Source organism: Saccoglossus kowalevskii, chromosome 8, assembly GCF_978046115.1.
Source record: "Saccoglossus kowalevskii chromosome 8, keSacKowa6.1, whole genome shotgun sequence".
NCBI lineage: Eukaryota > Metazoa > Hemichordata > Enteropneusta > Harrimaniidae > Saccoglossus > Saccoglossus kowalevskii.
This window is the reverse complement of record NC_140648.1, coordinates 16,597,615-16,613,342: the sequence shown is the minus strand read 5'-3', so window position 1 is coordinate 16,613,342 and position 15,728 is coordinate 16,597,615. Positions and strand designations below refer to the sequence as shown.

General features: G+C 37.6%; 1 protein-coding gene across 1 annotated transcript; it reads right to left on the bottom strand.

Moving 5' to 3' along the window:
• Positions 1-3,424: 3,424 nt before the first annotated feature.
• LOC102806088 (uncharacterized) lies at positions 3,425-14,169 on the bottom strand. The gene is made up of 6 exons (XM_006815972.3): positions 14,002-14,169; positions 6,914-7,013; positions 5,535-5,822; positions 4,966-5,219; positions 4,127-4,443; positions 3,425-3,649 (listed from the first exon to the last, which is right to left on the bottom strand). Exons 1-6 carry the CDS (start codon positions 14,125-14,127, stop codon positions 3,637-3,639), a joined length of 1,098 nt encoding a protein of 365 aa, XP_006816035.2. The 5' UTR covers positions 14,128-14,169; the 3' UTR covers positions 3,425-3,636.
• Positions 14,170-15,728: the final 1,559 nt, after the last annotated feature.

The following is a 15,728-nucleotide window of genomic DNA, read 5'->3' as shown; positions in this document are numbered from 1 at the left end:
AATAGGGTGTATTACAGGGGATACACTAGATGAATTTATATTGAGGCTGGGAATGTGTGCTTATTATCCACATGAAATAGCAGCTGTCAAAAAATAGTAATTTGCATTCCACTTCCTCGCGCACACGTCACAATACAGTATCAACAGGAAGTGACGATGACAGAGTAAATGTGCGCATTGGAGGTTCCCGAGTGACGTAGTAGTAATGCACTGTCGCAATGAAAGAAGTCGTATGTGTGATCGTGATCGTGGGGTAGTATCAGTACATTTTTATGCAAGCAAAACTCGTGTAAAATGTACAAACTTTATTTTTAAAACATGCACTGTGAACATTACCTAAATAACATTTTTTTCCAACGATTTCGTCGTCAGTTACTTATCTACACCCCCCCCCCCACCCCCACCCCCACCCCCACCCCCACGGGGCGATCTAGTTGAGACGTCACATCATACTATTTCGAACGTGGACGGGGCAGGTTAGAGGCGATCCGGACACAGAGAGATGGCCACGCGAACAAACGTCAAAATGCCATTTCCCAATTCGCTATCCAACAACAAGGTTACAAATTATGGGTATGTGAAACGATAGCCTAGGTCAATAAACAGATGATTGTATTCAGTATGTTTATGTGTATGGGATGGCGTTTCGATCACGTTTTTGCGGGATTAGCCGTGACCTTTAAAATGACAATTCTAACCGTTGTATAGGTTTCACGCCACAGTTACAAAGCCCTTTGATGTACGAGACTAGTAGTAAGTCGGTTACCGAGCTAGTAAACACGAGCTTGTAGTTCAACCACTTTGCCTTAATATGATATGATATCTGAATAACATCTTTCGTTTATTTATCTCGATTATAATTATATCTAGTTCATTTGTCTGACAAAGGATGGCGCTTTATAGTGTATAATAGTGGCACGCCCCCCCCCCCCCCCCCGTAAAACAATAATATGTACGCACACGGTTACTTCTTTCAGTAACCGCGGTAAGCATGATAATAGCGGCGGACGTTCGCCATTAATATAATGCAGTTGGATTCGATGCCAGGTTGTGGAATAATGGTGAGGGTGTCAGCGTCACAGAGATTAATAACTGAGCTTTGCTGCACACTAAATAGTGAGAAAAAAAATATAAACGGATCTCGCTCGTACTAGTTCAAAGAATGCCGTCCTGGCGGATGGGTACTACGATTTTTCGATTTCGTGAATCAAATAAATTAAATTATCCTTGTCGCACGGAGTAGCGGATTTCCGCGGAATATTAAAATTACAAATCATCACGCTCAATAAATTGTGAACGTGAATATAGCAAAATAAGCTGGCATATGAATAATATTGGGCATGTTCAGAATTCTTAGGTCAATGTAATTGTATTGGCGATCCGCTCCGCTAGGATTGCCCTTATAATCACTTTTGTCGTTTTGTTGGCGATCCGCTCCGCTAGGATTGCCCTTATAATCACTTTTGTCGTTTTGTGTGTGTGTGTGTGTGTGTCTGTGTGTGTACATTTCCAGTGTTCACTATTATTTCTTCTGTGATTTTTTTGGCTTGGCCGATTTCGTTCAAACTTGGCAGGTAGGTCACACCTTAACCCTAGTTATAAGAAAATATCTGAAAAATTTTTTTGGCCCACCGTTGCCATAGCAACAGCAAAAAAACTGATTTTTGGATAGCTTCACGCCAAATGTATCTCCTCCTACAAATTTGGGATAAAACACTTCAGACATAGCTCATTCTACTCAGCTTGAGTGTGGGCACAAAGTTACCATTTGAATTTTTGATATCTGTTTTCATTACCGAGAAATTTGACCCTAAAGTTGGGGTAACTTTTCACCAGCAACGGCTTTTAACTCCTCTGTGATTGTTTCGGCTTGGCCGGTTTTGTTCATACTTCACAGGTAGGTCGTGCCGTCACTAATTGGAAAACAATCCTGGCCCACCATTGCCATTGCAACATCCAAAAACTGATTTTTGAATACTTTCGCCCCAAATGTATTACCTCCTACCAGTTTTATCGGTGTCGCTGGGTGTATATGATAAAGGGAAGTTGTGCAACAAAATTTGCCGAGTTCGCAGTTTTTCGCCAATAAAAAAATAACTAAGGCAACAACTCACGGTTTTTCAGCATTTTTGTAATAAAGACATTATTCTCCATCAATAATCCGCCCAAAACAGGAACATTTCTACTAATTCTTGTGTTTTTTCGACGTTTTTCGAAAAACCTGCGATTAGGCTGTGAAAGTAGAACATTCCGGAGGGGGCGAAATGGAAGAGCCATATTTAACGCGTAAAAATAGAGCGCGTATTTTGACCTCTATGCGGTCGTCGCCAAAGAGCCCTGCGTTCATCGCCTGGCAATGCTCTTCCGTTTCACCAGTTGCGTTTTTTTGGCTAAAATTTGGGCAGTACTGTCAGTCACGAAAATTGATGAATAAATTAATACACATAAAATATGAATCACGGGCTAATTCAATGGTCACCGAACACTCCACTGTGGCAAGATAGTAGCGTACTGTATATTTGACCCAGATTTGACAAGCGTGGTACAGTTTTTTGCGCGTGTCTGTAATAACGCGCACAAAGGATTGTGGGGCAGAGTCCTTTATTTGCTGGCATTCTTGACTTTTGACTGCAGTTCTTTTTTTATATTTTAAAGTAAATGCTTTTGATATGCTCTTAGGTTTCTTAGAATCCGTCTGAAATTCTGGACTGTGGTCATATTTTTCGATTAGGAGTCGTATATTTAAATAACTCACCGTGACTAATGTTTTGCATTATGAAGTATATTATTATGAAGGTCAAGACACTGTACTTTAGGTAAATATTTACCATCTCGTTATTTCATTATTTCGCTTTCCAGCATTTACAGGAAACGCTTCATTCTAGAAAATGCTATCGCAAAACGGTTGGAAATAATAAATGTAACAGCAGAATACGTCCTAGCACAGTCACTCGACTAGGAGAGTGATTGTGGTCCTAGTAATAAACTAAGTGACTTCCAAAAACTGAATGGTGTTTGCGAACTTCGTATTAGTTATAAACCGACGTTAGCTTCACGTTTATGTCACACCATGGAAACAGCCAAAAACATGGTGCTTGTGTTTGAGCGGAGCGGATCGCCAACCAGCCTACCGGCTTGTTCTGTTAGTAGTACGTTAGTATAAGTCGCCAAATCCAGTCGAACTGCACATTAGTCTGCAATTTCCCCCACGTTTCTGTGATAGCAATTTTCAATGTTACATCAATACCAAGATTTTTGTTTTACGGACGATCCATGAGCCAGATGTCTTAGCTGTATCATGGGGAGAGTAATCAGACATGGTATCCTTGAACACGTCTTGGAGTGTATTTCTCAAATAATTGTAGATTATCCGCTATAGTTCCGAAGTTTACTTTTTAATGTAAGCACACACATTCAACACTGATAAGTTACCCACTCAGATTTAATTCTAAATAACGCAACTGAATATGCTGTTCTTTATATTGCATTAATTACAACTATGCGAAGTAATTTAAAACCGATGAATGAAAATGTCTGTATAACCGACACAGAGTGACATAGTATACAGTGTAAGCCACCAGACCGTCATCTATGCTACTGTTGTTGACACCATATGACCACTGTCTTCAGCATGCATTATTTTTTACAGCTAGAACAAAGCACATATACATTAAGTGTGTGAAATGATAAGTATAACAAAATATTTAACATAAATTATTATCATTATAATTATTATCATTATTATGTAGCCGAATACCGTTCACACAGTTATGGTCGACGACCTTTCGACGCACAACTTAATTTAGCTGTACTCAAATCAGCCCTTTAAAGCGGAAGAGTTGTCAATTGCGCACGCGCGGGAGTTGAGTCCCAAGCGATGATAACAACACACGCTAAGAACGCAAAGGCTCATGGTTAGACGCTTGTTTGTAAACAATGAGACGCTATGGCCACCTGACGCATGCGTAGGTGACGACTCCCCGCTTTAACAGACATATTATTTTCAGGAAACAAATTTAATAATAATTTTTTTTTTTATTCATAATAATACTGTAGTCCTACGGCCTCAAGGTATACTCATTGTAATTACATAACATTTTACAGAAACAAATACTGTTGAACTTACCTTCCGGTAACTACCCAGCTATCACCAAGTTCATTCACATCATGGGTATAAGCGCCATTTGCCATCTGAAAACCTTTGAAATCTTCGGTTTGATTGTCAGGTAGTTTGTTGCCTAGCAACCCACACAGGTTGCCAATAAGGGTCGAGTTTTTGTGAATACCTACAATCAATCGATGATTGCCATTTTGTCGAACCTTCATCCACTCGATCCACCAATCGCCGGAAATTGAAAAGATGATGTGAGTGCTGTTATTGATTAATTGTATCCCGGCACTGGCGTCAGCAGTTATATTAGCTCCATCCACTTTCACACCATTCTGGAAGACAAATGTTGAAACGTGTCATGTATGTTATGATTACAAATCAAAGAACTCGACAACAACAAAAACAACAACATAACCATATCATAAACTATGACAGTTGTTTCAAAAAATGTTGTATGTCTGAATAATAATATTAATTGTTTACTCATTGTTTACATTATTCAAATTAGGGTCTCGGGGATTAAAAACATTCCCATCAGCTCAAAGTAGCTGGTGAAAAAAAGTAATTCTAAATCTAATTCTAAATTTTTAATCTCATATTGGTATTATATCTGATGAAGTGAAAATAGCATATCCAACCAGATCGTAGAACAGCAAGTCGTATTGGGGAATTTAGCAGGAAATAAAATTTGTCATGAACTGTTGAAAAGCCTTGTGATTCCCGGAGAAATCAGTAAAAGGTTCTCCACAAGTTATACAAAATGGGAATGCAATCGCTTTCATTATTTTAATTTGATTTTCAAAAAAAAGTATTAAATCGAAAACCTATTGAGATACGGATATCATTTACAATACCAATATGATTCCCTTGTCGTTGAGAATAATTGTGTTGCCTTGGGCAGTGATCTCTGCGCTCTCTATTCGACGAGCACCATTTTGTGAGGACTTAACAACTTCACCATGTTTGGCAACCACTTTCATTTTGTACGAAGATTCTTTACAGGTCTGGGCCAGGATGTAGCTACAAGGACCGCTATATTGGATGCGATGATTATCAAATCTTTCATAGTGTGGGTCACCTTGTCCACAGCCTGGGTCACATGGGCAATCTGTGTGAAAGAACGTGCGGTTAATTAATAATAAGTAATTGGCCATAAAACTAGCTGATGGCGTTTCACATATAACTCTGTATTCTTCACAGTTCTCAGCGCCATCTCATCTAAGGTTTTAGCTCTTACGCCAACCATTGATAGTTTGTTTCAAGCAAAGAACATTCTTTGAAATGCCTGGCAATATTAGTGGTCCATAGAAATGGACGCACATGGAAAAAAATGATATAATTAAAATTCCTAAAATTCTAATCTGATCGAATGACATTATATTATATTCATACCATTATATTTTTATGTGACTATGAAGAATACCTGTTTGCAAACTGAACGATCCAACAGCCTTCGAGCATTTCGGTTTTCGCAACTGGCTTTGTATGTACGTGGTAGTACATGGTTCATATGGTCCAAATGCCATAGTGAATGTTGTCGACCCCAAAAAGCTGAACACAGGATTTTTGTAGACAACTGTCCATTTATTAGGAATATGTTTGGGATCCGTGTATGACTTTATGTCCAGCCAGCCACCTTTAAATTTTCCAGATAAATCCATCACCCAAAACGTAACGTATTCGCATGTTGCAAAGACCGTATACACAACCACTGTGCGGAGAACAATACATAATACGTATTACTTTCGTTTCACAAAAAGTAAAATTGAAGATTTTATCTACATTAGGGACTGGGCTTGCAATACCAAGGGGAGGGTCGTCGTATGAGGGGGAGGGTCACTCCTATACCTGGACAAGTTTGCTGAGGGGTCACATATTTCTAGGACAGGCATAAGAGGAGCGTCACGTATTATTGGTTCACCAGCAGTTTTTTTAGTAGTGTAAAATATAATGCTTTACAAATATCAACAATCGAAAACAGTCAAAGAATACTTCCTATTTATATATCTTACTTTTGGTATCAGTAGCATTATGGGTGAACATCTTTGTTTAACTTATTAGTGTGACTTACTACAGGCTGCTTACTCAGCTCACATGTGGAACAAAATGTACTCACTTATTGTGAAACACCTGCTTATAAAGGGCGGGGGTCGTCGCGCAGCGCATGTTCAAGTTTCATGTGAACATACAATGTATTTTACACGTGGTGTGTAGGTCGCTGTGAGTCCCATATCGAACAGGACGCGGTGCGAGGACTGCCTCGTAATGTAATATTATTAGCGAGGGTCAAACAATTTTGGTTCCTGTAGTGCGAGCTGGTCGTACAATTTTGGTAACTCTCTTTTCTCAATTATCTAGTCCGTTACTGTGCTGTCTCTCTTTTCTCAATTATCTAGTCCGTTACTGTGCTGTCTCCCTTGTAAATTCCCTATGTATAATACGATGTTTCAACCGTATATTAACTTATAGTCCAATTTAACTAAATAAATAGATTACCTATCCTCTGTTGGACGGGGTCACATTGCGAAAATAAACGCCTTGAATTGATTGGTCAAGAATGACATCGATTTGCATATCATTTGCATGCACTTAAAGTGAATGATTGCTATGGTAGCATTGCTCGTTGCTACAATCATTTACAGTAATATATGGCAATGTTGTTGATATCTTTAATACCCGTAGATATAATCATGGCAGAATTGGTGGTCCATAACAATAGACAGATGAAAACTCACTATAGTATCAATAATAGCTTTCCTTTAAATTATTCTCGAGTACAACATTCTAGACTTCCCTACATACCGTCATTTAAACCTTTCATGATAGTTCCTCTTTTTGAAACGGTGGTGTCATTCCTCATGTTATACATTGCCATGAATTCGTCCAAAGATAGAACAATAATCTGAGCAATTAACAAATTAAGATAGTTTAATAACTTGCAAATGAGGTGTATATATTGGAATACTCGTGCGATTAGATTTACATATTTAGCCATGACAGATGTGACTAACTATAATGCCTGTATATCTGTAGAATATAGCTATATAGTGCCGTGTATATCTGTGGTATATAGCTATAGTGTCGAGTATATCTGTGGAATATAGCTATAGTATCGTGTATATCTGTGGAATATAGATATAGTGCCTTGTATATCTGTGGAATATAGCTATATAGTGCCGTGTATATCTGTGGTATATAGCTATAGTGTCGTGTATATCTGTGGAATATAGCTATAGTGCCGTGTATATCTGTGGAATATAGCTATAGTGCCGTGTATATCTGTGGAATATAGCTATAGTGCCGTGTATATCTGTGGTATATAGCTATAGTGTCGTGTATATCTGTGGAATATAGCTATAGTGCCTTGTATATCTGTGGAATATAGCTATAGCGTCGTGTATATCTGTGGTATATAGCTGTAGTGCCGTGTATGTCTGTGAAATATAGCTATAGTGTCGTGTATATCTGTGGAATATAGCTATAGTGCCGTGTATATATGTGGTATATAGCTATAGTGTCGTGTATATCTGTGGAATATAGCTATAGTGCCGTGTATATCTGTGGAATATAGCTATAGTGCCGTGTATATCTGTGGAATATAGCTATAGTGCCGTGTATATCTGTGGAATATAGCTATAGTGCCGTGTATATCTGTGGTATATAGCTATAGTGTCGTGTATATCTGTGGAATATAGCTATAGTGCCGTGTATATCTGTGGAATATAGCTATAGTGCCGTGTATATATGTGGAATATAGCTATAGTGCCGTGTATATATGTGGAATATAGCTATAGTGTCGTGTATATCTAAGGAATATAGCTATAGTGCCGTGTATATCTGTGGTATATAGCTATAGTGCCGTGTATATCTGTGGAATATAGCTATAGTGCCGTGTATATCTAAGGAATATAGCTATAGTGCCGTGTATATCTGTGGAATATAGCTATAGTGCCGTGTATATATGTGGAATATAGCTATAGTGTCGTGTATATCTGTGGAATATAGCTATAGTGCCGTGTATATCTGTGGAATATAACTATAGTGCCGTGTATATCTGTGGAATATAGCTATAGTGCCGTGTATATCTGTGGTATATAGCTATAGTGCCGTGTATATCTGTGGAATATAGCTATAGCGTCGTGTATATCTGTGGAATATAGCTATAGTGCCGTGTATATCTGTGGAATATAGCTATTGTGCCGTGTATATCTGTGGAATATAGATATAGTGCCGTGTATATCTGTGGAATATAGCTATAGTGTCGTGTATATCTAAGGAATATAGCTATAATGCCGTGTATATCTGTGGAATATAGCTATATAGTGCCGTGTATATATGTGGTATATAGCTGTAGTGCCGTGTATATCTGTGGAATATAGCTATATAGTGCCGTGTATATCTGTGGTATATAGCTATAGTGCCGTGTATAGCTGTGGAATATAGCTATAGTGCCGTGTATATCTGTGGAATATAGCTATAGTGCCGTGTATATCTGTGGAATATAGCTATAGTGCCGTGTATATCTGTGGAATATAGCTATAGTGCCGTGTATATCTGTGGAATATAGCTATATAGTGCCGTGTATATCTGTGGTATATATCTATAGTGCCGTGTATATCTGTGGAATATAGCTATAGTGCCGTGTATATCTGTGGAATATAGCTATAGTGCCGTGTATATCTGTGGAATATAGCTATAGTGCCTTGTATATCTGTGGAATATAGCTATATAGTGCCTTGTATATCTGTGGAATATAGCTATAGTGCCTTGTATATCTGTGGAATATAGCTATAGTGCCTTGTATATCTGTGGAATATAGCTATATAGTGCCTTGTATATCTGTGGAATATAGCTATAGTGCCTTGTATATCTGTGGAATATAGCTATAGTGCCTTGTATATCTGTGGAATATAGCTATAGTGCCGTGTATATCTGTGGAATATAGCTATAGTGCCTTGTATATCTGTGGAATATAGCTATATAGTGCCGTGTATATCTGTGGAATATAGCTATAGTGCCTTGTATATCTGTGGAATATAGCTATATAGTGCCGTGTATATCTGTGGAATATAGCTATAGTGCCGTGTATATCTGTGGAATATAGCTATAGTGCCTTGTATATCTGTGGAATATAGCTATATAGTGCCTTGTATATCTGTGGAATATAGCTATAGTGCCGTGTATATATATGGTATATAGCTGTAGTGCCGTGTATATCTGTGGAATATAGCTATAGTGCCGTGTATATCTGTGGAATATAGCTATAGTGTCGTGTATATCTGTGGAATATAGCTATAGTGTCGTGTATATCTGTGGAATATAGCTGTAGTGTCATGTATATCTGTGGAATATAGCTATAGTGCCGTGTATATCTGTGGAATATAGCTATAGTGTCGTGTATATCTGTGGAATATAGCTGTAGTGTCATGTATATCTGTGGAATATAGCTATAGTGCCGTGTATATCTGTGGAATATAGCTATAGTGTCGTGTATATCTGTGGAATATAGCTGTAGTGTCATGTATATCTGTGGAATATAGCTATAGTGCCGTGTATATCTGTGGAATATAGCTATAATGCCGTGTATATCTGTGGAATATAGCTATAGTGCCGTGTATATATATGGTATATAGCTGTAGTGCCGTGTATATCTGTGGAATATAGCTATAATGCCGTGTCTGTCTGTGGAATATAGCTGTAGTGCCGTGTCTATCTGTTGAATATAGCTATAGTGCCGTGTCTATCTGTGGAATATAGCTATAGTGCCGTGTATATCTGTGGAATATAGCTATAGTGTCGTGTATATCTGTGGAATATAGCTATATAGTGCCGTGTCTATCTGTGGTATATAGCTATAGTGCCGTGTATATCTGTGGAATATAGCTATATAGTGCCGTGTATATCTGTGGTATATAGCTGTAGTGCCGTGTATATCTGTGGTATATAGCTATAGTGCCGTGCATATCTGTGGAATATAGCTATAGTGACCTGTATATCTGTGGAATATAGCTATAGTGCCCTGTATATCTGTGGAATATAGCTGTAGTGCCGTGTATATCTGTGGAATATAGCTATAGTGCCGTGTATATCTGTGGAATATAGCTATAGAGTCGTGTATATCTGTGGTATATAGCTATAGTGCCGTGTATATCTGTGGAATATAGCTATAGTGTCATGTATATCTGTGGAATATAGCTTTAGTGTCATGTATATCTGAGGAATATAGCTGTAGTGCCGTGTATATCTGTGGAATATAGCTATAGTGCCGAGTATATCTGTGGAATATAGCTGTAGTGTCATGTATATCTGTGGAATATAGCTATAGTGCCGTGTATATCTGTGGAATATAGCTGTAGTGTCGTGTCTATCTGTGGAATATAACTATAGTGCCGTGTATATCTGTGGAATATAGCTGTAGCGCCGTGTATATCTGTGGAATATAGCTATAGTGCCGTGTATATCTGTGGAATATAGTTATAGTGCCGTGTATATCTGTGGAATATACTAGTAGTTATAGTGCCGTGTGTATCTGTAGAATATAGCTATAGTGTCGTGTATATCTGTGGAATATAGATATAGTGCCGTGTATATCTGTGGAATATAGCAATAGTGCCGTGTATATCTGTGGAATATAGCTATAGTGCCGTGTATATCTTTGGAATATAGCTATATAGTGCCGTGTATATCTGTGGAATATAGCTATAGTGTCGTGTATATCTGTGGAATATAGCTATGTAGTGCCGTGTATATCTGTGGAATATAGCTATAGTACCGTGTATATCTGTGGAATATACCTATATAGTGCCGTGTATATCTGTGGAATATAGCTGTAGTGTCGTGTATATCTGTGGGATATAGCTATAGTGCCGTGTATATCTGTGGAATATAGCTATAATGCCGTGTATATCTGTGGTATATAGCTATAGTGCCGTGTATATCTGTGGTATATAGCTATAGCGTCGTGTATATCTGTGGTATATAGCTGTAGTGCCGTGTATATCTGTGGTATATAGCTATAGTGCCGTGTATATCTGTGGGATATAGCTATAGTGCCGTGTATATCTGTGGTATATAGCTGTAGTGCCGTGTATATCTGTGGTATATAGCTATAGTGCCGTGTATATCTGTGGGATATAGCTATAGTGCCGTGTATATCTGTGGAATATAGCTATAGTGCCGTGTATATCTGTGGTATATAGCTATAGCGTCGTGTATATCTGTGGTATATAGCTATAGTGCCGTGTATATCTGTGGTATATAGCTATAGTGCCGTGTATATCTGTGGGATATAGCTATAGTGCCGTGTATATCTGTGGAATATAGCTATAGTGCCGTGTATATCTGTGGTATATAGCTATAGCGTCGTGTATATCTGTGGAATATAGCTATAGTGCCGTGTATATCTGTGGAATATAGCTATAGTGCCGTGTATATCTGTGGTATATAGCTATAGCGTCGTGTATATCTGTGGTATATAGCTGTAGTGCCGTGTATATCTGTGGAATATAGCTATAGTGTCATGTATATCTGTGGAATATAGCTATAGTGCCGTGTATATCTGTGGAATATAGCTATATAGTGCCGTGTATATCTGTGGAATATAGCTATAGTGTCGTGTATATCTGTGGAATATAGCTATATAGTGCCGTGTATATCTGTGGAATATAGCTATAGTGCCGTGTATATCTGTGGAATATAGCTATATAGTGCCGTGTATATCTGTGGAATATAGCTGTAGTGTCGTGTATATCTGTGGGATATAGCTATAGTGCCGTGTATATCTGTGGAATATAGCTATAGTGCCGTGTATATCTGTGGAATATAGCTATAGTGCCGTGTATATCTGTGGTATATAGCTATAGCGTCGTGTATATCTGTGGTATATAGCTATAGTGCCGTGTATATCTGTGGTATATAGCTATAGCGTCGTGTATATCTGTGGAATATAGCTATATAGTGCCGTGTATATCTGTGGAATATAGCTATAGTGCCGTGTATATCTGTGGAATATAGCTATATAGTGCCGTGTATATCTGTGGAATATAGCTGTAGTGTCGTGTATATCTGTGGGATATAGCTATAGTGCCGTGTATATATATGGTATATATCTGTAGTGCCGTGTATATCTGTGGAATATAGCTATAGTGCCGTGTATATTTGTGGTATATAGCTATAGCGTCGTGTATATCTGTGGTATATAGCTGTAGTGCCGTGTATATATGTGGAATATAGCTATAGTGTCATGTATATCTGTGGAATATAGCTATAGTGCCCTGTATATCTGTGGAATATAGCTATAGTGCCGTGTATATCTGTGGAATATAGTTATAGTGCCGTGTATATCTGTGGAATATACTAGTAGTTATAGTGCCGTGTGTATCTGTAGAATATAGCTATAGTGTCGTGTATATCTGTGGAATATAGCTATAGTGTCGGGTATATATGTGGAATATAGCTATAGTGCCGTGTCTATCTGTGGAATATAGCTATAGTGGCGTGTATATCTGTGGAATATAGTATAGTGGCGTGTATATCTGTGGAATACAGCTATAGTGCCGTGTATATCTGTGGAATATAGCTATAGTGTCGTGTATATCTGTGGAATATAGTTATAGTGTCGTGTATATCTGTGAAATATAGCTATAGTGTCGTGTATATCTGTGGAATATAGCTATAGTGCCGTGTATGTCTGTGAAATATAGCTATAGTGTCGTGTATATCTGTGGAATATAGCTATAGTACCGTGCCGTGGCTATTGGACATAGCTATAGTGCCGTGTCTATTTGACATAGCTATAGTGTCGTGTCTATTGGACATAGCTATAGTGTTGTGTCTATTGGACATATCTATAGTGTCGTGTCTATTGGACATTGCTATAGTGTCGTGTCTATTGGACATAACTATAGTGTCGTGTCTATTGGGCATAGCTATAGTGTCGTGTCTATTGGATATAGGTATAGTGTCGTGTCTATTGGACATAGCTATAGATTCGTGTCTATTGGACATAGCTATAGTGTCGTGTCTATTGGACATAGCTATAGTGTCGTGTCTATTGGACATAGCTTCTGTGTCGTGTCTATTTGACTTAGCTATAGTGTCGTGTCTATTGGACATAGCTATAGCTTCGTGTCTATTGGGCATAGCTATAGTGTCGTGTCTATTGGATATAGATATAGTGTCGTGTCTATTGGACATAGCTATAGCTTCGTGTCTATTGGACATAGCTATAGTGTCGTGTCTATTGGACATAGCTTCTGTGTCGTGTCTATTGGACATAGCTTCTGTGTCGTGTCTATTGGACATAGCTATAGTGTCGTGTCTATTGGACATAGCTATAGCTTCGTGTCTATTGGGAATAGCTATAGTGTCGTGTCTATTGGATATAGCTATAGTGTCGTGTCTATTGGACATATCTATAGTGTCGTGTCTATTGGACATAGCTATAGTGTCGTGTCTATTGGACATATCTATAGTGTCGTGTCTATTGGACATAGCTATAGTGTCGTGTCTATTGGACATAGCTATAGTGTCGTGTCTATTGGACATATCTATAGTGTCGTGTCTATTGGACATAGCTATAGTGTCGTGTCTATTGGGCATAGCTATAGTGTCGTGTCTATTGGGCATAGCTATAGTGTCGTGTCTATTGGACATAGCTATAGTGTCGTGTCTATTGGATATAGCTATAGTGTCGTGTCTATTGGACATAGCTATAGCTTCGTGTCTATTGGACATAGCTATAGTGTCGTGTCTATTGGACATAGCTATAGTGTCGTGTCTATTGGACATAGCTATAGTGTCGTGTCTATTAGACATAGCTATAGTGTCGTGTCTATATTTTGGATATACTCTTAGTGTACATATAATGCCATGTTGTAGGCTTGTCTTACCTTTCCTGTGTCATCTCCTGCATCATCACCACCGTCTTGTCTTGGCACTTGAGTGCAGTGAACACAATTACCGTGTATCGATGCAACTAAACCCAACACAACCAAAGGAAAGAAAACTTCAACCATAGTGTCTGTTGTTAAGCGTTTGTGTTGAATTGAAATGAATTGAATTGGCTTGTGGTTCTCGTATTTCTACTTAATATCGTACGCATAAATTTCATTACCTCGCGTAGTTTTAATCCTGATCATTTGAGTTATATTAAAGTATTACAGAACACGAACAAAAGATGCGATATACATGTAAATGTGTCTTATTTCATCCGTTTATTACCCATTCATTTATTCATTCATTCATTCATACATTTATTCATTCATTCATTCATTCATTCATACGTTCATTCGTTCATTTATTCAATTATTTATGTTAGATAATAATGATCCATAACGTGTAAATAAAGTTATATCAATACTTTAAAGTCGAACTTGAAAGTGAACTACAATTATATGAGAAGCCATCACGCTTCATGAGACGCCTATTCCATGGGCCGTGTAACGGACTGGGAAAGTGCTAATTGCCAAAGATTGTTGACAAATTAAATAACTAGTACATTGCACATAGTTGATAAATATTACGTCACTAATCACACTATATATATGTAATAATCTGTGATATGAATAGAATGAAAACGTAAATTGGACAACTTTGTATTAATCATTCCAGTAAGCGACTTTATTATGACAGGGTTTCGTTTCATTACTGTCTTAAAAGTTTCGTCAATTATGCATATTCAGAAAATGCGGTGTAGTGTTATTGCACCCCCGTCGTTTATGCCACACACAGACAATGTTAAAATTTAATTTTTGGTTAATATTATATTATTAATATATCATCATACACTACTAATCCTGAGACAGTTATAATTTTAAAAAATCATTACACACCACGAACCTTTAATATAAATGTTAATTGGATTTTTCTATACCTTGCTTTGTGTTATTATGCGTATCATAATTATTAGTCTAGTCAATATTATGATGATGTATTGTCTCACATTATAATTAAACTCGCCATAGACGACAATCTTGAAAAGCACGGCTATTTTATATATAGATACAAGGAGTCTCAATATTTTCAAATAATTAAACAGAGTGATGTGTATAGTTTTTAAAATCAAATAGTAAATATCACCATAACCCCTGCCCTCCCCCCCAAAAAATAACTACACTTTCAATATTTGAAAAGATTACTCAACTGACTTTTCACTCTAAATGTATCAGTCCGCCATTCAAAAAGGGCGCACATATATGGTAGGTGTACCTACGTATTTTTAGTGAATGTTACCTAATAGCGATGACCACCTCGGACTCAGGAGCTAAACCATCGCATGTCCTGCAACGCGTCTTTAATATATATATTACCTCATATCGTACTAATCCTAAAACAATTAAAAATAAAATATTGCAGCACACGAATACGGATATTTATTTTAATATATATGTGTAAAATATTAGGTGGATATTACAGGATTCCATTAATTTCGTATTTGTCATCGCTTTAATAATTTACATTGGCATTAAATAGCGACTCAACTATTGAAAATACGACCTCTAACATATGTGTTCTTGCGGATTCGGGTGGAGTTACCTCCTAAATTCACGTCATCGAAAGATACTTTAAAAGTGCGGTCACGTGGTTGGTGTTTAATTAACTAATGAACTGATAACAG